The sequence below is a fragment of the Marmota flaviventris genome, chromosome 14, assembly GCF_047511675.1.
Source record: "Marmota flaviventris isolate mMarFla1 chromosome 14, mMarFla1.hap1, whole genome shotgun sequence".
Classification (NCBI taxonomy): Eukaryota; Metazoa; Chordata; class Mammalia; order Rodentia; family Sciuridae; genus Marmota; species Marmota flaviventris.
In genome coordinates, this window is record NC_092511.1 from 12,523,731 (window position 1) to 12,547,890 (window position 24,160).

Consider the following 24,160-nt stretch of genomic DNA (forward strand, 5'->3'; position numbering starts at 1 on the left):
ATCATCTACTATGCACCCCAATGCTACCTTTTGTGTGTGTCTAGGAGACAACCATCAAAAACAGACATATGCAGATATCAAATTGTAAAAATTATGAAGAAAAATACAGCAAGGTGGGAAGAAAGGCAAGTGACAGGACACAGTGGTGGCTCTTTGCACGGTGTGGTGTTGTGATGTTTGAAATAAGACCTTCTGAAGAAAGGGAGGGAAACATGTCACTATCTGGGGCACTTATGGAAAATGTTCCCTCCAGCAGACTAGCCAGTTCTTTTCATAAGTAAAATGTAGAAACTGGAGCAGCAGATAAGAATGTTGTTCTGGAGCTCACTGCTGCTACTGTGCAGACTGCCTGGCAGGAATCCTGAAGAAGAGCTGGCAGTACTTACAAGTGTACATATGCCCTCTCACCCAGCATCCCCATTCCTGAGTATATTGCCCCAAGAAACACTCACAAAGGGCCACTCAGAAATATGTTCCAGGACCTCTGTGGTGGCTGCAGTGTGAGTATTGAAAGCAATCTCATGCTTCATCACTAAACTAACAGGTAAGTAAAATATGGTGGATGACCCTACGGTATACTTCACATGAGCTGGAAACAATAGGTTGATGTACCCATGGCAACATGGACGTATTTTTTAAAGACTGAGTGGAGGGGGAATATGATCTGCTTCACAGAATAGTATACATACAAACAAAAATATACATTTTCACAAAAGAACCCCCAAATCACATAAGATAAAGGAAATATCACATTTTACTGGTTTCTATGGGGGTGGACAGCAATTGGGCTGGTTTAGTTACTATTGCTCCACAAAAATTCAACCCCAAACCCAGTGGCTTAAAATAGAAACAATCATTTTATTAAGACTCTGGTGCAGCTCCAGTCAGCTGGTAACTGGAGCTGAAATGGGTTGAAGCAGCAGGAAGCTGGTGGGGATCTCTGTTCTCAAATCATTACCAAGGGCTAGTTGTGCTACCTCATAGCATGGCTGCCTCAGAGCAGTCATACTACTTATATGGCAGTTCAGAGTTCCAGGACAAGTATCTGGTGCAGTTGGAAGTTTCACTGTCCTTTTGATCTCACTTCAGAAAAACATGAACACAAAGTATCACTTCCATAGCATTATATCAGTTATAAGAAAGGCATATACTATTCATAGTCCAGAAGGGAATTAGACTATCTCTTGATGGAGTGAGGAAAGATTCTAGAAGAACATGAAGTATGAAAGATATTGTCATCTTTGTTAAACAAGCTGCCATAGTCTACCTCATAGCTGCAGTTCACATTTCTTCCCATACAAGATATGTTTTCCCAAGAAACCACAAAAGCCTCCTATCATGACTCAGAATCAAGCTTGAGGCCCAGGGTCTTATCATGTCAAGGCTTGAGTACACCATACTGAATCCCATTATTTATTATTATTATTATTCTCCTTCTCTTCCTTCTTCTCCTCCTCCTCCTTCCCCTCCTCCTTCTCCTCTTCCTTGTCTTCCTCGTCCTCCTCCTTCTCCTCCTGTCCCCCTTCCCCTCCTCCTCCCCCTCTCCCCCACTCCTTCTCCTTTCTTCTTATTTTGGTACCAGGGCTTGAACTCAGGGTTACTCAACCACTGAACCACATCCCCAGCCCTATTTTGCATTTTATTTAGAGACAAGGTCTCACTGAGTTGCTTGGTCTCGCTTTTGCTGAGGCTGGCCTTAAATCCTCCTGCCTCAGCCTCCTGAGCTTCTTGATACAAGGACCTGTGAGCCAAATGGATATCTATCTGCTCCCCTCTCTTCCCACAGCGTGAAATGGTATAGGCTTGGAGAAACTGCCAGGCATATATTTCATAAGATGAAGGAAATGAAAAGCACCTGTCTCTGATCCACAGCAATTCTGAGCTCCATTTTCCTGATTAGGGCTCAGAACTATTCTCTGGAGATTATTCTCCATGGCTCTTGGCTCTGCCTTTTGTGCTTAGTGCTATCCTGAGCTGTCTTTCCCTCTTAACAAAAAAATCAGTCTGTATATAGTAGTTTTCTGTCTATGGATTGCCTACTCATAAAAGTTCAGGTGTACAAAGTCTTCATTTGTACTGTGTCTTACTCTTTCAGTTAAAGATGACACAATTGTTTTAAAAGCTTTATGAGTTTCTTATAAAGATCCACTGCATTAAAAGACACTTCTTATGAGATTGCTCTTCTTAATACCCTTAGAAGTCCTATTGCTTAATGGAGAGGGCCTGAAAGACACCCTTTTAGAAGTCAGCCTTTGGTCTGAAAAGTTCTAAAACTGCTGCCTTAGATCTTTCTGAGGTCCTCACAAAGGATCTTACAATACTACCCTGGAGTTGATTTTTGTACTGCAACCTTTTTATAATTTGAAAATCAGTTGCCACCTAGAGAACTATGGGAATGAAGAATCACCTTGGCTCCTTAATGGCATTACTTGTTCCTCTCACATGTCCTTATAGGCAGTGGACACAGGGTACTTTTCACATTCTATCAGGAAATCTTGGCTAGAGTAATTGGCTACGTGTATTTCCTATCTTACCACAGCTTCAGTATTGCCAAACTTCCGACCACCACCTAACAAGGGTCCACTTCCTGTCATGCCCTCACTGAAAGCATCCAGGCTTCTGTTAACATCTTTATAGTCACACTTTAGATTCATGAGACCTTTCAGCCAGTACCATGTGGCTTAGATTTATTTTGGAACTTCTTTCAGCTACCCAAATCTTTTTTAGTTACTATTGCTATACAACAAATCACTCCAGTTTAGTGGCTTAAAACAATTATATCATGTCTCATGGTTTTTGTGAGCCACTACTTCTACAAAAACTCAATGGGGTAGTTCTGGCTTAGGGTATCCCAGATAGTTATAGTGAGACAGTGGAACACAGGGACTTGAAGCAGTGAGGAGTAACTGGGTGTCTCTCCTCTTCTTATAATCTGAGGTCTTCCCTGCATGGTTTCTCCACACAGTACTTTGGCTCCTTCCATGAACAAAAGAGTCCATTTCAGAGCCCATGAGTATTTCAAAGACCAAAGCAGGAGTTTCACTTCTTTTCATTGTCTTTTCAGATTGAGCCTTAGGAAGTCATACAAGGTCATTTCTACTGTGTTCCACTGAATAAGTGAGTCACAAATCTGCACAGATCTAGAAAAGACTTCACAAAGTAAGGATCTGTAAGAACATGGAAGGGTTCTGTTGTTGCATTTTTGGACAATAAAATGTCATGGAGAATGAAGAACAGAGGGGAAAAAATACTGTTGGATCAAAGCTGAAGGCAAATCCCTGAACTGAGGTCCATGCTTAACTCAGCATTCTGCAGTCAGGTTGCATTTAGACACACTCAGATCTAGCAAACAGAATCCTCACCATCTTCCTTGCTATCCCAACCAAAAGTGGTTCCTTAAGAAAGGACCAACTATAGGTAGGTCATTCAAGTAGGCTTAAATTCTACTGGGTCTAGCTTAACATCCCTGCCAGTGTCATTCCCATGCTAATTTAACCCCCTGCTGCTGTTGCAAAAGTAAAATGCCCTAAGATTCTTGTTTTCTAGGCCCAACTTTCTGCACTTAGCAGTCCCAAGTTTCTATATTTCTTAATTTTAATAACTATTTCTTAAAGGGCAACACCATTGCTTTAAGGCCTCATTTTCCCTGTCACTCAGGATCACAATTTCTGAATAAACTACCATTTTTTTTTGGGGGGGAATACAGGGGGATCAAATCCAGGGGTGCTTAACCACATCCCCAGTCCCCCCTTTTTTAAAATTTAGAAACAGGGTCTTGTTGAGTGCTTAGGCCCTCGATAAGTTGCTGAGGCCAGCTTTGAACCTGTGATCCTATTGCCTCAGTCTCCCAAGACTCTCACAGGCATGTGCCACCACACCCAGCAAACTACCTTCTTAAAGAGGCCAGACACTTATTCCAGTTTTAAGTCATGTCACAAGTAAAGCATAGACTTAAACAGATATCTTTGGAGGAGTTGATAGCAAAGGACGTACAGGGGTCTAGCAAGCAAAGGATAGTCAATTATATCTTCTAAGTAAAATGTTGGTCACCTAAGCCCCCCTGCAAGTTCACTGAGTTTCAGAGGTTCCAGTCCATGATCATGGCTGTGGTGAGGCAGCACATCATGGTGGGAGCATAAGCCATATTTACATCTTGGCTTACTATAACACCATATTTGTCAGTTTGAAAATGATTTTAATCATTTCCAGTGCAAAGATTTGAGAAGGTAGGATTGAAGATCAAGGAAGCCTTTCTTCCTTGTTTCCTGGGACTTTATTCTAGAAGTTCAAGATCACCATATGACACATTTAAGTGACTACTAATAATAAAGAGACTGAAGCTGGTCAATTACTGCTTTTCCCAACTCACAAAACCATGACTTTAATGCATATAATTTTATTTTTAGATGTTACATGTATTTTAAAAGAATAATTTCTTTTTATTCTTTTACTCTAATATTACTACTACTTGGAACACAGATGAAGGAAGATATGTTAACTTAAGGATGGCTGAAACCAAAATTTTGTGAAACCAAAGCAACGAATGACCTTCAGTTCAACAGGAGACTTTCAGATACCTGAGCATTATATTTCCCATTTTGTATTAAGAAGCATAATATTGAAAACTGTCACAAAAATTTACTGAGATTCCTTAGCTAATAAAAAATTAATGCATTTGGTAAATTCTACTCCGTTTATTTGAAAAAGCACACGTTAAAATAGTTTTGATACAAATGAGTTATAAATGTAACTTAAAAATCAGATTTTATGTGGTCAGCAGCAAATGTTTAGAACAGCACACATTTTCCTCTTTCTATAGTTGCAGATTAGAAAACAAGTTTTTGGATTTTTATTGGCAGCTTATTTCAATTTAAATCAAAATTAGACTCCTCCACCACCAAAACCAAAATCCAGTTTTTCTTATAGAAATGTCCTTGTTCTTAAAATACTGCTTTTCTTAAAATATTTCCTTTTCAGTTTCATAAATACATATTCTAATATTTATTGCTAGTAATAAAAGGAATGCTTATTGATAATGTGTTTTTTTAAACAGTTTTGCACTAAAACTAGTATCAAACAGAAAATATGGGCAACAGTTCTATTCATGTTTTCTTTAAAAAGTCATAAATCACTTTTTCTTTTTTTTTACAATAAACTATGTTTGATCATTCCTAGGGGCACACTTTTTAACATTTCTAAAAACTAGGATATTTCTTATAATTGAATGATAGCTCACCATCAAAGGTGCAGCTTTTGGCTCATTGCAGCTACTAACTACTCTCCTGCTCCACAAGCAACCACCATTTCCCTAGCTTTTCTCCCAGCCCTGTGTGCACAGACCCTCTGTCCTGTATCCTCTCAGCTGAGAGAACCTCGATTGCAAACTGAGGGCTTTTAAACCAAGTCAGCAGGCATCTAGTCAGGATAAATAACTGCATCATTATCTATTTGATACTGGTTATACTGGTTACAAGTTCTTATTATATAGGGCACAGGTAAAGATCTGAGGAAAAAAGCATTCTGTCAGTTGGCAGTGCTTCAGTACTTCACAAGTGTCTTATAAACAGACAGCATCTTACATTTGATGATATACAATAATAAAAAGCCACAACCCAAATCTACAATTGAACCTCTGGGGTTAAAAATTGCCTGTAGGCAGAGATTTTGTAATTCTAGTCCTGTGTAGGGTCCTCATAACTAATAGATTTTGTAAAAAAAAAAAAAAAAAAAAAAAAAATAGGTCTATTGTATGTATCCATAGCCCACACTTGTACCCCTTCTACAATGTGAAATCCCTCCCTTCACCTACTTTTGATAATTTAATGGTAGAATGTAATATTCTGGAAAAGCAAAACTAAATAATGAGGTACTCAAATTTTTATTTTAATTTTTAAAAAATACTATAGAAATAAATCAAATTAAACAGATATGTACATATGCATATGTATAAAATTTTACTTCTGAAAAACAATCTACAAAAGTAGATGGCTAAAAATAAACAAACAAAAACAAAGAACTCAAAGCAATTTAAACCAGTACAATGTAACTGATTTTCTCAAAGGAAAGTAAAAGTAATTTTCAATTGCTGGTTGTATAGCTGGTTTCCTAGGCTTATTTAAATATTTTATTATAGTCAGATAAAAGGAGATTGTTTTATTTTAGAATATCTCCAGTCTCGTGTTATTCAAATTGTCCATATTTTTTCCCCTCACGAATCTTTCAGCATGAGGACAAAGCATATTAAATTAAAAATTTAGTTCAGTTGTCATCATCTTCTTGAGTCACAGGTCGGAAAGGCAAAGTAGTTTGTCCTCTTTCAGGATCAGACATTCGAAGAATTCTAATCAGTTTACTTGAAGGAAGTGAGCTAGAGAAAGCAAAATTCATTACTCAAATTTCCAAGAAAGTTTTTGTCCCTTGAAAACAAAAATATAGGGTAAAGCACTTGCCTACCATGTGCAAGGTCCTACATTCTATTACTAGCACCTTGGGGGAAAACAAAAAAACCAAAACACCAAAGCCTAATACTACTTCATGAAAATACAAACCTACATGATTGTTATTTGCTAAGATCAGGATACATCTAATATGAAGAGTTCTAGGAGAAATACAATTTGCAATAAGGAAATATTTGTTTTCATTTTTAAAAATTAACTTACTACTTAGATCCCATGGGTTTTCAGCATAGAGGAAAAGAAAATGAAGGAGGATATTTTATTTCAGGGATTGAACCCAAGGATGCTTAACTGCTGAGCCACATCCTCAGCCCTTTTTATTCCAAGACAGATCTTGCTAAGTTGCTTAGGCTGAGTTGCTTTGAATTTGCAATCAGCCTCCCAAGTTGCTAGGATTACAGGCATGTGCCACCGTGCCCAGCTCAACTATTTTAAACTCTTACTCTTGTCTAGCCAGGAAGGAGTTACATGAATATTCTTAATCAGAAGTTTAAATCCCAAATGATCATAGGGCCATTTCAGAGGCCGAATATCAACTCGTGACACAGTGCCTGACACACTGTAGATACCCAACAAATATAGATTAACAGCATAACAGAGTTCTTTATTTAGAAAGACTAGTATTTGCAAATCCCCAAGAAAAGAGTCAAGACTAGGGAAACCATGCATTGTTTCTCTGTACTACATATAATACTAAAATTATATTATTATTAGTTGGTCAGAGTAATCACAAAGAAACAAATTAAAAATAGAAATACTAAAAAGTCAATAATCATATTTTAATTAGTTATGGAAGGGAGATCACACAAACAAAATTTTAAAGAGCTAAAAAAGGAGAAATTATTCTAAACATCCTGAACCAATACAGGGGTTTTCTCTTCATTGGTCACTTACACATTTGCATTTAAAGGCTAAGATAAATTAAGTTTTCAAAGAAAAAGAAGATTTCTTTCCCCCTTAACATACATATACACCTGCAGAAAGTTTTAAGAAGTTACCTCATGCTTTGAGGGGTAAGCAAGATAAATTGTCTAAAACGCTGGGAATCTGCCATCTTAAGTATCATATCCATTGCAATTCTCCTGTTAACCATATCCTGGAGAACAAAGACAAAGGTTAGGATTGGTACTATATTTTATCCCATTTCTATAAAATCAGCATTCTACTGGCTGATAGAAACTCCCAGATTTACTTTTTCTATGATGCCGAGGAATTTATACCTGGAAAGACAGTATCAGAAACTATTAGGGGAAAATAACTAAATAAATATATCTTCCAGTTTACTCCTATACTAAAAATATTCCTATATAATAGTCAAAATATTTGCATGTATGGCCCCCTAACTCAAATTCAAGTAGCAATTAAAATAATCAGAAAATGTGCAAATGATACAACTAAATGCTAACAGTGTAAATTTAATTAGTTCAGTAATGGTTTAATCACTCAGAATAAAAACAAAAGTGTCTGATCTCATATTTATCAAGTCTCTCAAATTGTCCCTCAATGATTAAGAGATAATATTTTTTAAATGTTTTAAAATCCTTCCTCATTACCTTATATAGCCTGTACAATTATAAACCAATTTGAATTTACAGGTCAATTCCTTGAATCTTTAAAATAAGTTAAAGAGCACATCAATGTATACAAAAAGAAAAATGCTTCATTCGAGCTAGAATTTGAAACTAAATGAATAGACCCTGCTTATAATTTGAGTTAAATAGAGAAAAAAAAATCAAAGTATCATTTAATCCCTCACTTAAAAATTCCTGAAAATTGAAAATAGACAAATAAAGGTCTTATTTGACACTGTATGTGACAGTATGCACGGTTTAGAACATGGGTTTTGGAATCAAATGGGGCTCCAAGTTTTGCTATATTTTCTAAAAGAGAAAGAAACTGCTCAGAATTCCATTTGACATACAATATGGGCAATAAGACTACATAATGACATTTTAGACAAAAACACTGCATGAAAAGAATAATTATCATCTCTGACTTGTAAATTAGCTTGAAGACAATTCTCAAAGGAGTTCCAACCCATCTTTAGCAATTACATAAAAGGAAAAAATTGACAGTGAATAATTATCGAGTACTAACAAATATAAATTCTGATTTGTGAATAATTATTTACTAACTATTTACTATGGGCTAAGCACTAGAAGACATAAACATGATTAAGACATAGATAATCTTAAAAAGGTTACAATCTGGTGGGAGATTCACACATTAAAAGAGGTGACGGTAACAATGAAAAACACTATAGTAATTAATAATATATAACATAAAATTTATGTATCTTCATAATATAAAAATAATATTTTAAGGCAGTGTCAAGGAAACTCTTAGAAGTTCTTTTGAGAGGATACGGTGGTCACAGAAGGTGTCATAAGGGTGACATGTGAGCCAAGTCTTAAAAGATAAGCAGGGTCTGATGCATAGCTAAAGAGGGCACAATAGGCAGAGATGCCATATTTGGAAAATTACAAATAGTTTAGTACATCTGAAAATGCACACAAATACTACAACGTGAAGGTCTCAAAATTACCCTACAGAATTAAACATACATCCCCAATATAATAATTAACCACTGAGGGGCTTTAAATAGGTGAGATCAGATCTATTTTAGAAAATATAAACCTGCTAAAAAGGTAGAGGACACACAGATGGAGGAGCAAGGCAGAAATCTGGGAGTAGGGACAGGAGGCTCTTATGGCAGGCAAGACAAACAGAGAGGGATGAGAGGCACCAGAATTGTGGTGAGAAGGGAGAAGAGGCAAAGACTAGCACAGCTTCCAGAGGAGCAGAGGGAGGTCAGACTTAGTGTATAAGTAAAAGGAAAGGAAGAGTCATAGATAAACTGCAGGGTTTGAAGCTAGGTGTTAGTGGTGGTAATGACAGTTTGGCACTACACAAGGTAGGGAATTTAGGAAAAGCAAAAGGCTTTCAGAGGAAGACACACAATGTCTCAGACAAACTGCATTTGAGAGACTGGCTGTTTACTAGGTGATAACCAACAGACAGTGGAGCACACAGATCTAGAATGTAAGAGAGATGTCAGGATGAGAGGCTTCTATCTGGTAAGTGCCCATGTGCAGTTAACAGCTTTGGGGATTCTGTGTGAATGCACGCACACTCCTGAGATGGTAGAGAGTAGAAAAGAGGGTAGAGAGTCCAAGAAAATCAATAATAGTGTAACAAGCAAACAAAGAAAACATTTAAGAACACTAGAATTAGGGAAGGCAGCCTAGCAGACTGTAAACAGTAGAATACAGTAAAACCAGGAAGCAGAGTGTGCAAGCTGGCAAGATGACACATGCTAAGGGATGGAGGACAGGTCTGTGGTGCCATGTACTTGAAGAAATAGAGTAGGTATAAGCTCATGTAGGATTTCTGTTAAACAAGTTTTCCTGCAGTAGGGCAGCCTAAACCCAGACTACCATGGGCTTAGGAAAGAAGTATTAAAGAGAGTAATTGCTGATTTATCTGGGCCATGTGAGCCCATCACATGCAGGACCTCACTTGAGCCTCACTATAACCCTAGGAAGCATTCATAACTTTTCCATTCATGAAGAAACTGAGCTGCCAAAAACTAAATACCTGGCTTCAACTTAGGTAATCAGTGGCAGAGGCAGGTCTCAAATCCTAGGTTTTTTTTAAGCTCAAAGTCAAATGCTCTTACACCCTTAAAATATATACTTTGCCACAGGACAGCCAACAGCAAATAGTAAAAGCAAGAGTGATGACCTGGTGACAATTTTGTTAGATAATAACAGCCTGAACATATTTCTGAGTTAATGGAAATAAGCTAGGGAAGAAGCTGAAGAAAATTCCATTGGATGGACAGACAGGATGTTCATTCTGGGAGAGAAGAACTGAAATTTGGGACAGGGTCCCTGGATGTACAGCATGATAGCAAGGGACAGAACTCCAACTCTAGGGTCCCCCCCCTCCCCACCCCACCACAAAGACTGCTAGTCAGGGCACACTCTTTTCTATTATAAAAAAAATTGAAGCATTTTTTGCTTTCTAAGTATACATTTTAAATTAACAAAAATTACATGATTTAAAATTTAACAGTACCATGTAAACATCAAACTCATCCAGGCATCTGAAAGGTGATTCAGCGATGGACCACAGGGAAAGAATGAAGCAGACTGTTGAGAAAGAACGCTCACCACCAGACAAGGCTCGCATATCATTGAAGGCAGCTTTATTTCCCTCTCCAGGCTGAACCTTGAAGAGAATGAGGTGACAAGAAACAAAAACTAAGTGTGGGAAAAGTCAACTCTTTATAACACAGGTAAAGAAAGCAGGGATTTCCAGAATCAGAAGGAAGGAATGTGCAGTTAAAGGGTGGGGGGAAGTGAATGGGAGGGGATGGAAATAAATTGATTTGGTGGTGTGAAAGTACCTATTCCATTCGAAATATTTTATAGTAAAACAGTGAGCTATATAATGGTACTTTTATTTTTTAACTTTCAAAAGAATCAAATTGGAAACTTTCTCACCGTAACTGAATCTAACACACCAAAATTTCAAAGATTTAATAAAGTTTCAATGTTAAGCCAAACATTTATCAAAATAGAGAATTTAAACTAGTCCTGACACTTTCTGTCTCAAACATTTAAAAGTGCTGAGATAATTTTTTGTTACTGGAATTACACTGACATCTAGTGGTTACACTGCTTTAGAAGTACAATTAATTATTCAGTGTAAAAGGAGACAGGACCTACGAAGATGCTTAAAAAAATGGCCAAGGAATCACAGCAGAAATGGATTAAAATATATATTTAAATAATTCTTTTTTACTGGATAAATCCATAGGAACAATAAAAAAGTAATTAATGAAATTTAAAAAACCTCTTAACACAATTTCCCTATAATATAAAATCCATTAAGAGGGATTCTATTTCATTGTGACAGAATTTCAGATACATACATATCCAAACAAGGTGAAAAAAACAGAGCACTATCCAGTTTATAAAATAGCAGACATTTAGTTGTCAATATTTTCCAATTCACTATTTGAAAAAATGTTGCTCTCAAATAAGCAATCTTTAATATTATAAAAGTTTCAAAAATTTTAAAATTTAAGCATATATTCAATGTTTTTGAGGATATAAGAACTCATTTTTCTTAGGCTTATGCCCAAGAATGGAACTGCTTTAAGAGACTCTTGACAGGTTTTCAAATGAATTCTACAAAATTACACTCCCACCAGCAACATATCAGAGTTCTAAATCCACATCCTTACCAACGCAAGATTTACAGTTTTGTTCATTTCAGTCATCCTAATAGGGGTGGGACAGTAACTTACTGAGGTATAAATTTGTATTTCTTTAATGACTGACAATGCTGAGCACTGTTCCATGTGTTTATTCATTCTTTGGATATCTTAATTTATGAGGTTCCTATTTAAGCTTTTTGATATATAAGTTTTTTCTTAATATTTCTTATTCTTTAAAATTCTCAGTCCTTTATTTTACATATGTAGTGCAAATATCTTCCCTGCTCAGAGCTTCCATTATTACACTTTTAATGTTACTTTTTTGATGGAGTAATTCTTTATTGTAATAAATTGTCAATCTTGATTACTGCTTGTGTCCCACTTTATAAATCTTCATAAAAAACATAAAGATACTCTATTAATTTGACTTAATATATAACAATTATACATATTTAGGAAGTACAGTGTTATATTTCAAGACATATATACAGAAAGTATTGATCAAGTAAGAGTAATCAACATTTCCATGTTCTTATTTCTTTTGTTTGGAGCCTCTGAATTCCTCTCTTCCAGATCTTCATAAAATAAAAGATATGTTATAAACTATAGTCACCCTGCTGTGCAGTGAAACACAAGAACTTATACCTTCTGTGTTTAAGAACCCATTATCCTGGGCTGGGATTGTGGCTCAGCGGTAAAGCACTCGTCTAGCATGTGCGAGGCCCTGGGTTAGATCCTCAGCACCACATAAAAATAAATAAAATAAAGGCAAAAAAAAAAGAACCGATTATCCAACCTTCTATCCCCCCTCTCCCTTGACCTTCTGATCTGCTAGTTAATCACCATTTTATGTTTATATCAAAATTTCTGAGCTTTCACATATGAAAGATAACATGAAGGTACTTGTTTTTCTGTGCCTGGCTCATTTAACTTAACATAATGTCCTCTATTTCCATCTATTTCACTGTTTCAACAGCTGAACTTAAGATATAGCTTAATAATAATACTAGCTTAAGAGTGTGTGTATGTATATATACACATATATATAGATTAAGTATTTTATATATGTGTTTTGCTTATCTATTCACCTACTGATGAGCACTGAGGCTAACTTCATGTTTTGACTAATGTGAACAGGACTTCAATAAACATGGCAGTGTAGCTATCTCTTTAATATTCAAATTTCAGTTCTTTTGGATATCTACCCAGAAGTAGGATTGCTGGGTCATTCAGTCATTCATTAAATTAAGATTCATTTAACTCAAAAATTAAAAATAATTGTTTGAACCAGGTGAGGTGGCACATGCCTGTAATTCCAGCAACTCTGGAGGCTGAGGCAGGAGGATCACAAGTTCAAAGCCAACCTTAGCAAAAGTGAGGCACTAAACAACTCAGTGAGACCCTGTCTCTTAAATACAAAATACAGCTGGATGTGGTTCAGTCCTCAAGTGCCCCTGAGTTTAATCCCTGGTACCCAGAAGAAAAAAATTGTTTGAGGAACCTCCATTCTGTTTTCCATATGAGTATACTAATTCACATTGTCACCAAGAATGTATATGAAGACACAGGGGAAATCATTTAAAACAATAGTATAGTCGATAATTTTTTGGACAAGACCCCAAAAGCATAGGCAACAAAATAAAAATAGAAAACTGGAATTATATCAAACTAAGAAGCAATTAACAGAGGGAAGAGAGATACCCTGTAAAATGGGAGAAAATATTTGCAAACTGCTCACCTGACAAAGAATTAATACCCAGAATATAAAATAAAAAGCTCAAAAAAACCCCCAAAACCCAACAAAATCCCAATTAAAAAAATGAGTAAGCAATCTGAATAGACTTTTCCCAAAGGAAGAAATAAAAACTGCCAACAAATATACAAAAAAATGGTATCATTTATATGAAAAAATACCACATCAGTCAATCAGGAAACTGCGATTATCTGGTTCTAGTTTAAATGGCTATTAAAGATGCAGAGGAAAGAGAAGACATTCTCTTCTTTTAGCTTTACTGCTTTACATTTCACATGTAGGTCTATGATCAAATTTTTTTTGTTGTTGTTGTTCCAGGAACTGAACCCAGGAGTGCTAAACCACTGAGTTACCTGCCCAGTGGTTTTATAGTTAATTTTGAAACAGGGTCCATAAGTTGCTCAGGGTCTCTCCAAGCTGCTGAGGCTGGATATGAACTTGCAATTCTCCTGCCTCAGCCTTCCACGTTGCTGGTATTACAGGTATGCACCACCCCACTAGACTCTAAATCTCTAATCACTTTCTGTACTTTACATGAGGTAAAGGGTCAAGGTTTGCTATTTATTTTACCAAAAATATAACCAACAATTTGAATATAACACAATTCATGAGATGACCACCTTTTCCCCATAGGCCTATAGGAGAGTCTGCCCTTAATTAGGAAACCATGTATGTTTGGCCTATCTCTTTATTCTATTTTGTTGCTATTGTATAGTTTTGTTTTCTATTCTTTAACTTCTATGCTAGATCTTCATTAAATATTCTTTTTTTCTACTTTAGTTTATAATTGGTTTTTCTTTTTCTAGTTTCCTGAGATAAAACTGAGATCATTAATGCTTGGCCTTCCTTTCCCACTAAGGTATTTACAGATATAAATCCCTCTCTTGGGAAATCCTATGGCAGTCTCCCACAGATTTTGATTAATATGTTTTATGTACTTCAAAACAACTCACGATCGAGTAGTTTTGTACAGTGTTCTATAGTAGGCTATTGAGGTTGATTTGGTTAATTACATTATTTAAATCTTGTACTTTGCCTTGGTTCTCTTAACTTTTATGGCTTTTTATTGAACCAGGAATTGAACCCATGGGTGCTTAATCACTGAGCCACATCCCCAGCTCTCTTTTTTTAAGTTGTTGATGGACCTTTATTTTACTTTTTTTTTTGGAGGTGTTAGGGATTGAACCCAGGGACTTGTGTGCGAGGCAAGCACTCTACAAACTGAGCTATATCCCCAGCCCCTTATTTACTTATTTATATGTGGTGCTGAGAATTGAACCCAGTGCCTCACATGTGAGGCAAATGCTCTTCTTCTGCTGAGCTACAGCTCCAGCACTGGTTTTTGTTTTTTTTTTTGAGAGAGGGTCTTGCAGTTTTTTAGGGCTTTGTTAAGTTGCTGAGGCTGGCTTTCAACCTGCAATCCTCCTGCTTCAGCCTCCCAAGTTGCTGGGATCATGGAATATTTTGAAGTTATCTTACTAGGTATATAAAAATTACAGTATTTTTAAAGTAATTTTTAATATTGTGAAATGCTTTTTTTGGTCTCTTCTTGTGCAAAACCTATTTTGTTTGCTATTAATATTGCTTTACCTCATTTCTTTTGGCTAATATTGCACCGTTTCCCCCATATTTTACTTAGAATTGTTCTCTGTCCCATGTAAGTTAAAATTAAGTGTCTTTTCCTAACAGAATAAAGTTGGCTCTTACATGCTTCTATCTAGACTAACAATCTTTTCCTTTTAGTTCCATGTACAATTAATGTAATTATTGGTAAATCTAGCTTTAAGTAATTTATCTATTTATTTGTCCCATATCTTCTTTATTCCTCCTCACATTTTGCCCTTATTTGAGTATATTTATTTTCTATTCTTTTATTTGGACTCTATTATGTATTATTTTAACATTCTTCTAGTGGTTGCTCTAGAGATTGTAACACATATCTCTGATGTATTAATTGATCTTAAATTAGTAATGTTATTACTTTCCAAAATGTAAAGAACCTTACAAAAGCTTAACTCCATATGCTCTTATCCCCCTTTAGTGTTACTATCACGACACTATCTTGTTGCTGTTTTAGACAGCCAAAGCTATTTTATATCAACCCATAGATGTGCCTTTCTTAGGGATCTCTGTTCCTTCAGAAGTTACATGTTTCCATCTAGGATCACTTTTCTTTCACCTGAAGACATTCTTTAGTAGTACTTCTTGTGGACCAAGTGTGCTGGAGAATTTCTTCAGCTTTTGTCTGAAAACTAAGACATTTCATCCTCATTTTAAATAGATTATTTTGTTAGTTATAGTATTCTAAGTCACAGGGTTTTTTAAAATTTAGAATTTTAAGTCAGACGATATTGTTCTTCCATAAGTCCTGTTAAAAAGTCTGACTTGTTTTATTCTTGCTATGTGGAAAGTAATATTTACTTTTTCTCTTCCTATAATTTTTAATATTATCTCTCTGCTTCTGGTTTTTAGCTACTTGATAGTATACTGTGTGTTTAGGTGAGACTTTCTTTATAGTTATCTAACTTGGTGTTTGCTAGGGTTTCTGAATTTGGGTTAACGTATTTTCTTTGCTTATTCTTAGTTCTATTCTATAGGGACTCCTCTTACACTTATATTAAACCTGTTGATTGTGCCCCGCATATCTCTTAATGTCTGTTCAGTATTCCTTGCTCAGTTTTTATGTTCTTTACTTTAGATATTCCCTCTGACCTCCTTTGAGTTCTGCTAATTTTATCCTTTGTTCTATAGTTGGCTGTTAAATCATTCAATGAATTCTTAATTTCAGAAAATGCATTTTTTTTGCTTTAGAATATCTGTTAATTCTTTCTGTAAACTTCAATGCTATGTTGAAACTCTGCAGTTTTTGTTCATTTTGTTTATTACGAACTCTATTTTCTTTAACCTGTTAATTATAATTAGAAAAATCAATCTGCTCTTTCTTGTAACTTATTATCTGTAAGTCTTTCTATTTTCCACTTTAAAAAAACTGTATCAGTCACATTTCCATGCTTCTTCATTTATCTGGTAACTTTTACAGCTTTGAGGTGTAAAATACTGATGGGCATATTTAAAATAAACAATTTGATTAAATTTTAGCAAATACACACATCTATGAAACCACAACTGAAGATAAAGAATATATTCATCCTTTCCAAAGGATGTATTTCCTTTTGCTCCTTTGTAATATGTATCCTGTTTTACTACTCTCTTTTAAGGTCTCTATACCAGTATCCTGCTGTCTTTATTACTGTAGCTAATAGAAAGTTTTAAAGACCTTTACTTTTGTTCTTCCTTTTCAAAGTTGTTTTGGCTATTTTAAGTCCTTTGCATTTCCATGTACAAATCAGCTTATCAATATCTACAAAAAGCATGCTGATATTTTGATAGAAATTGTGTAGAATCTACAGATCAACTTGGGGAGAACTGAAACCTTGATACTGAAGTCTTGATCCATGAACACCATATTTCTCTTTGGTTTCCATTTTATAGGTCTTGCTTACTTTTTGTCAGATTTTTATCTAAGTTTTATCTTTTGATGCTATTATAAATGGTATTAGTAAAATTTCAATTTCTGGTGCTGGGGATTTAGCTCATAGCTCAGTTGGTAGATGTTTGCCTTGCATGCACAAGGCTCTGAGTTCAATTCCCAGCACCACCAAAAAAAAAAAGAAAATTCAATTTCTGATCATTTGTTGCTAGTATATAGAAATACAATTCATTCTGTCTGTATATTGATTGTGCCTCCAACTTTGGTAGTTAGTTGCACTTACTAGTTCTAGTGGATTTTCTGCAGATTCCATCAGATTTCTGACACAGATGATCATATTATTTGTGAATAAAGAAAATCTGGCTTCTTCTTTTCTAATGCATGTCTTTTAGTTCTTTTTCTTGACTTTTAGCCTTGGTCAAAACCTCTACTACAATGTTGAACAGATATGGTGAGCACAGATACACTTGTCTTCTTCCTAACCACAGGATGTAGCTTGATATTCTGTGTAAAACAATAATAGAGGCTCCAGATGATATAATATTCCACCAAAGAGTAGACGTATCCTTTTATTAGGTCAGAGGCATGGTAAGGCACGGTAAGGCTGGGAGACAGCTGGGTCAGTTTACTTTAGGCAGGCTCTCCTATCTCTTGAAATTCCAAGTTAACTGTTGCTTCTATGTAGCTTTCCAATGTCTTCAAAAACAAATTTTTGTTATTTCCCTGGCTTTTTTGTAGTGTGCAGTGAAAGCAATGAGCTGTCATGATGTATCACTTCTCTACCCAGAGTACAATTCCTCACAATACTTTTATATTTCTATCTTTAATGATGGGATCTCTTAAAAACAAATGGTAGGATCCACATATCAAAATGCAATATAACTTCTCATTCTTCTGGTTGTACGTGATGTAGAATCACACTGGTTGTGTAGTCATATACGCACATAGGGTAATAATGTTCGATTCATTCTACTAGCCTACCACCATATCCCTTCTCTTTCCTTCACTCCCCGCTGCTTAATAAAAAATAATTTAGGTATGATGTGTCAAAATGCATTCTACTGTCATGTATAACTAATTAAAACAAAATTTTAAAAAATGGTAGGTGAGAAGCTACCAATGATTCTTCAGTGGAAATTTAAATAAAGAAAGAGTAAAAATTAACTTCCTAATTTGGTTAAAATGCAGAGGTTCCAAATGACAAAGATGTTCCAAACACATAACATATCTTCTAAGTATTCAAATGAAGGGATAAAATTTATGGTACTAAGAGTAATAAACTATTTGAAAAATTTTCCCCAGATTAGAGTAGTTGTTCTTGAACTGACTATACAATTTTTATTGCCATATCCCTATACCCCACCTTTAATACATATACCTATGAATGAATCCATAGCCACAGAACCCACAAAGTTGAATGTGCTTTGTGTATTCAAAAGAGGCCAGAGCTAGGAACTACTTCAGAAGTAAATAATGCAAAGACAATTACATGAAGCAGAACCTTCTTGGTTTCCAACAAAGTAACTAGAGACTATGGACTTTACACAATGTCTCATATAATTTAAAATGCTGTGTAAAATTTTTTAAAAGAAACTAATGAAGTAGAAAGACAAGATAGTCACTTGTCAATGAAAATAAAGTTCGTAATTATCTGCCTAAGAAAATAATGTGCTTGTCTGGGGGAAAAAAAAGCAAAACTAAGTTAGCAGCTTTATTCAGTAAAATACATTTAATTTTTATCACAATAGAAAAAAGATTATCCTTAACTTAGAAATACATTCTTCTGTTTTCCAAAGACAATAGCTTAAAGCCCATGAATGTTTAATCAAAAGAAAAGCAGCTAACTTTCCTAATGATCAGGATGCAACAAATTAAGATACTTACTGATATAGTAAGAGTTTCATTCTTATGGTCAAAATTCATTTTTCCACAATAAGCTCGCTGAGATAGTAAGTTGTCAAAGTACAATTTGCATCGTAAAGTCAAACACCTTAAAATGAAGAAATTGAGCAAATTAAAAAGAGGAAAAAGATATATAGAACTATATTTTCAGCATGATTTAAACAAAGAGAAATACACCAAAATGTTAATCTTGGTTGTCCTTTTAATAGGTGAGTTTTAGGTGGTTTCTTTCCTCCTGTGTTTTTATACTCATTTGTGTTTCCACAGATTTAAGCAAAGAGAAATACATCAAAATGCTGACATAGGTTGTCCTTTTAGTAGGTGAGTTTTAGGTGGTTTCTTTCCTTCTGTGTTTTTATATTCATTTGTGTTTCCACATTTTAATCAGTCCATTTACTTTTATAATAAACATCTATGTAATGAAGATGTCATCCTACATTTAATATACCCCATTATACAAAAGTTAGTTCATATGAATGTCAATCATTTGACTAATTTATGGAGACATTATTACCCTAACACATCAGACATAATTATTGTCCTTAAAAGAATTAAGCTCTAGAGGGGTTGGTTAACAGATTAAACTATAGATTTGCCTATTTCCTCCCAACTTCACAGTATCAAAAAGGGTCAGGGCAATCTCTTTATTGCTATAATAATGCTTTATACAATGCCTGGCACAACACAAACTCTGATTCCTTCTCTATATAGTAGGTGACAACGTACTATAAGGAAGAACTTTCCTTCTTTAATTTCTTATTTACTTATCTACCTTTTTTATTTAGCAGGTTGGAATTAGAAATTATTATTTTCATTGATTTATTTTACCCATACCACTCCTTATTGTCCTTATTTTGATCCTCACCTTTGTCTCAGATTTTGCCAATGAAAGCCCCTTCAAATTGGCTCCTATGTCGTTAAATTTATTCTCTCTCTCTCTCTCTCTCACACACACACACACACACACACACACACATGATTTTAAATGCTTTCTTTCCTTTCTAGCACAGTAAGAGGTTCTCTTGTACCTTCCCTGCCCAGGTCTGTAACTAGGCATTTTTCCATGAAACCCTGATTCTTTTTAGCACAGAACGGTATTTAGAAAATAAGGTCTAGGTAGTAAGTAACTGGCTTTTTTTTTTTTTTTAACTATCTTTACTCATTGATTAGTGTAAGGTTTATTTCTTCAGAATAACTTGATTTTTTTTCCTTTTCCATCCTATTCCTTCCCTAAACTGCTTAACTTCCCATACAAGGAAATACTGACAGTTTGCATTTTCTTTTGCTACCACAGCAACCACTACTAGTTGGTTTTCAGAATTCCCTGTTCACTTTTTTTTCTTGCAGTTATAATATGTATTCTTCAATTGCTTCCACTTACAGGATGTCTACAGACTATTGTCATGAAATGACAAGGTTATCCACAAACAACTTAGAAAATTTTGATAATTTTTATTCTCCTCCTAAGACTAGGTAAACAATATCAATCATGTCATCAAGGTAATAAACCATAACAGCAATACTTTTTAAAAATAAATGTAAATGTAAATTTCTGGATAATGATATAAAAATAAAATACTCCACCTGGAAACACATAGGTAGTAATAGAGATTGGGTTTAGACTTTTGTCTAAAACTAACAACCTAGATAAAATATATGAAACAATAGTTTTCAGACTCTGAATACCAGATAGCACAGGCAGCTAGAGTCAAAAATAATCTCTGAAAGACACAAACTGATTAAGCCCTGTGAATATCCCAAACTCCTACTCACTGAAAGAGTAAAGCCTGGTATCTTCTTGTTAGGAGACAGAGCTGGGAGTCTGGGGAACAGAGGACTAGAGAGGAGAGGATGGCTCACAGGGAGAACTACAGAGATCTACCATGGTTTTGCTCCAGTCGTGGGTTGATTACTATCAGTGCACAGGTGTGAAGACACTAGTGACCCTGGGAAAAGAAAGCAGAAGCATCCTGGCTTCCACAGAGCCAGGAAGAGTTCATGTTCCCACTAGCAGGAGTGAATAACCTCATAATTCACAAGACAGAGTATTCAGAAAGAGTACTGCCTTGAGGTATTAACCTCAATTAAAGGTTGCATTTAGTCCCACCTTTATTAAAAGCAGCCCCAATGGGATAAAAATCCCATTTAATTCAAGTTTTAATAATACATCTATAAAATGAAAAACACAATTATGAATAATGCCAACACAAAAGAAATGATAAATGTCTCGTGTGATGGATATGTTAATTGCCCTAATCAGATCATTACACATTGTCTACATAAATTAAAATGTCACACTATAACCTATAAAAATATATTACTATTGTGTAAATTAAAGAAAACTGAAAATACACTTCGAAACTAACATATGTTAAGAAATATAATCAATTATATTTTTCTTTAGGGGTTTATCTAAATTTCTCCATAAGTAATACAGCTAGATATATTTTTATTTATTTTATGACCTTAAGATTATAGAATTTTGGATATAAAGATAGTTAAAAAGCATGTTACTGAGGCAATGCCACTGAGAGAAATAAGTGGGAGGACTAGGGCTGCCTTGGATCCAAATATATCCAGAGTCATTCCTCCCTATCAACTGTCCCCTTGTTTAATTCTGCCATCTGTGACATTAGCTGGAGTCCATCCATTGCTATGAATCTGTGTGCATGCATCTCTGAATATGTTGTTCATATCCATATTTATTTATTCAACCAATGTATACCAAGTGCCTAATATATTTGGACACAGTTGACACTGAAGAAACAAAAATGAATTAAACAGAGTTTCTGCATTTACAGAACTATGTCATTCTAGTAGACCATGGTAAATCAAATGGGATACTGCCTTAGCAGGCCCCACCAAACTCTTGTATCCTCTTAAGACCAAACCATGTCCAACAGTGAAATAAGCTGTTTCAGAACCAATGAGTTCTCATTCAAAGAACCTATTCAAGCAATGAAAGTCATCTAAGAGTGAAGGATACCTAGCACAGTTGGATAACTTGCTTGCTATTAAAGGTTCCTTCAAATCAGAATTCTTTGATTACAGAATCCTAAATGACAAGTTAAGTACTATTTCTGTTACAAATGAATCACGTAACGTTCTTTTAACTTTATTATCTATAAAGCATAATGTGAAAAAAGAAAACACAAATATGTAATATATGCAAGTAATATTTTTTAAATATACTCACCTTCTAAACTGTTGATATGTTTTGTATCTATGAGTCATTATTTCTTCTAGTAATTTAATAAATCTTTTTAAAGTCCTTACTTTATTATCCAGATCAAGGTATGTTTCTCTTGCTTCCTGGTACTGCCTATTTTATGAACAAAACATTAAGTAAGTAACCATCATTCACAAGAAAAGTAAATAAATCTCAAAAGCATTTAGCTGGGAGAATAGGAAGGCAGAAAGTATGGTGAGTACAAAGCAGCAGCTTATCTCCTAATTCCCAGTCAAAAGACACCTCTAGAATGAACAGGTTCCATACAACGAATGTGTTACACTGAATAAGAATTCAAGCTACAAAGAAAGTAGAATACGAGGAGCATACAGGTGGCAGGTCTCAGAGATATCAGCAAATACACACCTTCTCAAAGTGAAGGAGTCACCAGAAAGAAGAGTTTCTTTGGGGAAAAAATGAGGGGCTCAGGGAGGATGGATACAATTCAAAGCACATGTACATGTATGGAAAGATCATAGTCAAAACCCACTAATTTGTATAATTAATGTGCTTTAGTTATTATAATATAAAAAAAAGATCAGTGGAAAAAAAATGTTTCCCTTAGTGACAGATGTCAACAAGGGAACAGAAGAACAAAGGGCAATATTAAATCTCTCTACCCTGAACAAGATAAGATCAAAGAGTCAGAGAAGGAAGGCATGGCTACTCAGAAATGCTATTAGAGAAGGCAGTACTGACAGCCTGATACTGCAATAAGAAAGACATAGATCCTAACTACGTATAAAAGGCAACCCTGGCCTAGGCTCCCACAGTTACTCTTCACAGCCTTCAAATAACCAGTCCAGGTAAATTCACCTGATTGAGAAATGAGTTACAAAAAAATATATAGACAAAGATATTTATGGGAAAAAAAAGCCTGTAAAAGTACAGCAAAATTCTATAAACAACAATAACAAAAACTTACTATAACAATACTACCATAAGACAGATAAAAATTTTAATTAAACACTGTAAATTAAAGGGAAAAATGATATAAGTGCTGGCAGGAGAGAATACCTCCTCAAAGCAGAAATAAAATACCTCAAGGGCTGGGGTTGTAGCTCAGTGGTGGAGTACTTGCCTGGCATGTGTGAGGCACTGGGTTCAATTCTCAGCACCATATATAAATAAATAAATAAAAATAAAAGGCCCATTGACAGCTTAAAAAAATTTAAAAAAAACCCTCAAAATATCACAAACATAAAATGGTTTGCCAAAATGATAAAGACAAAAATATCTAAAATTTGTATAACTGAAGACCTCAAAACAATAAAATAGAAAACATTCAAAAGATAAAGGAAAATCTAAAAGACTTAAATTTACACAATGCATACAGAAAAGGAAAAGCAATCACAGAATTTTACATTCCAGACAAACTGCAGGGCTTTAAGGAAAAGTGCAATCATAAATAAGATACTCAAGAGAAAGTCAAAGCCAAAGAATTTACATTATACAAAATTATCCTTTAAGATATAAAAGCTAGAGGAAAATTCTTATGAATCTGCAAAAACAGGCGATATTCATATGTGCCATTTTGTAGGAAACAGAACAACTTTTCAAATGGATGCATTTGAAAAACAAAAAATCCATTCCTCACACTAAACACAAGAATAAACTCCAAATAGAGCAAAAATCTAAATATTAAAAAAAAGAATATATGTAAGTTATAAAAATACATAGGTGGATGCTTCCATAATTTAGATGTAGAGAAAGGCTTTTAAAATATTTGACACCAAGCTAGGAGCGGTGCCGCAAGCCTGTAATCCCAGTGACTTAAGAGGCTGAAGAGAATCCCTAAGTTCCAAGCTACCCTCAGCAACTTATTGAGGCATTGTTTCAAAATAAAAAATAAAAAGTGTTGGGGATATGGCTTAGTTAACACTTATGGTTAAGTGTTCCTGGGTTCACTCTGATAACAAAAAAGTAAAATAAAATTACACCAAATCCAGATACAATAAAATAATAACAAAATGAACTAAATGATCTTTTTATGGCAATAAAAAAAAAAAAAAAAGAAACCATCCCAATTTAAAAAACTCAAAGACAAATGATGAACTGAGAAAAATACTAGCAACACATAGCTAGTATTTCTCATCCATATTAT

The 24,160-nt window shown here is 34.9% G+C and overlaps 1 protein-coding gene across 2 annotated transcripts in view; it reads right to left on the reverse strand.

The window, feature by feature from the left end:
* Positions 1-4,674: 4,674 nt before the first annotated feature.
* The window catches only part of Smc6 (structural maintenance of chromosomes 6), a 71,909-nt gene continuing 52,423 nt past the window's right edge, over positions 4,675-24,160 (reverse strand). The window contains exons 23-27 of one of the 2 annotated variants that reach the window (XM_027937780.2): positions 22,024-22,149; positions 18,810-18,915; positions 10,536-10,688; positions 7,454-7,551; positions 4,675-6,367 (exon numbers count right to left, since the gene is read on the reverse strand). In XM_027937780.2, coding sequence (XP_027793581.2) covers positions 6,259-6,367; positions 7,454-7,551; positions 10,536-10,688; positions 18,810-18,915; positions 22,024-22,149 — 592 coding nt within the window. In that variant the 3' untranslated portion in view covers positions 4,675-6,258. Of the gene's footprint in view, positions 6,368-7,453; positions 7,552-10,535; positions 10,689-18,809; positions 18,916-22,023; positions 22,150-24,160 lie in introns of those variants that run through there. The other variant, XM_071601354.1, reaches the window with a different exon arrangement.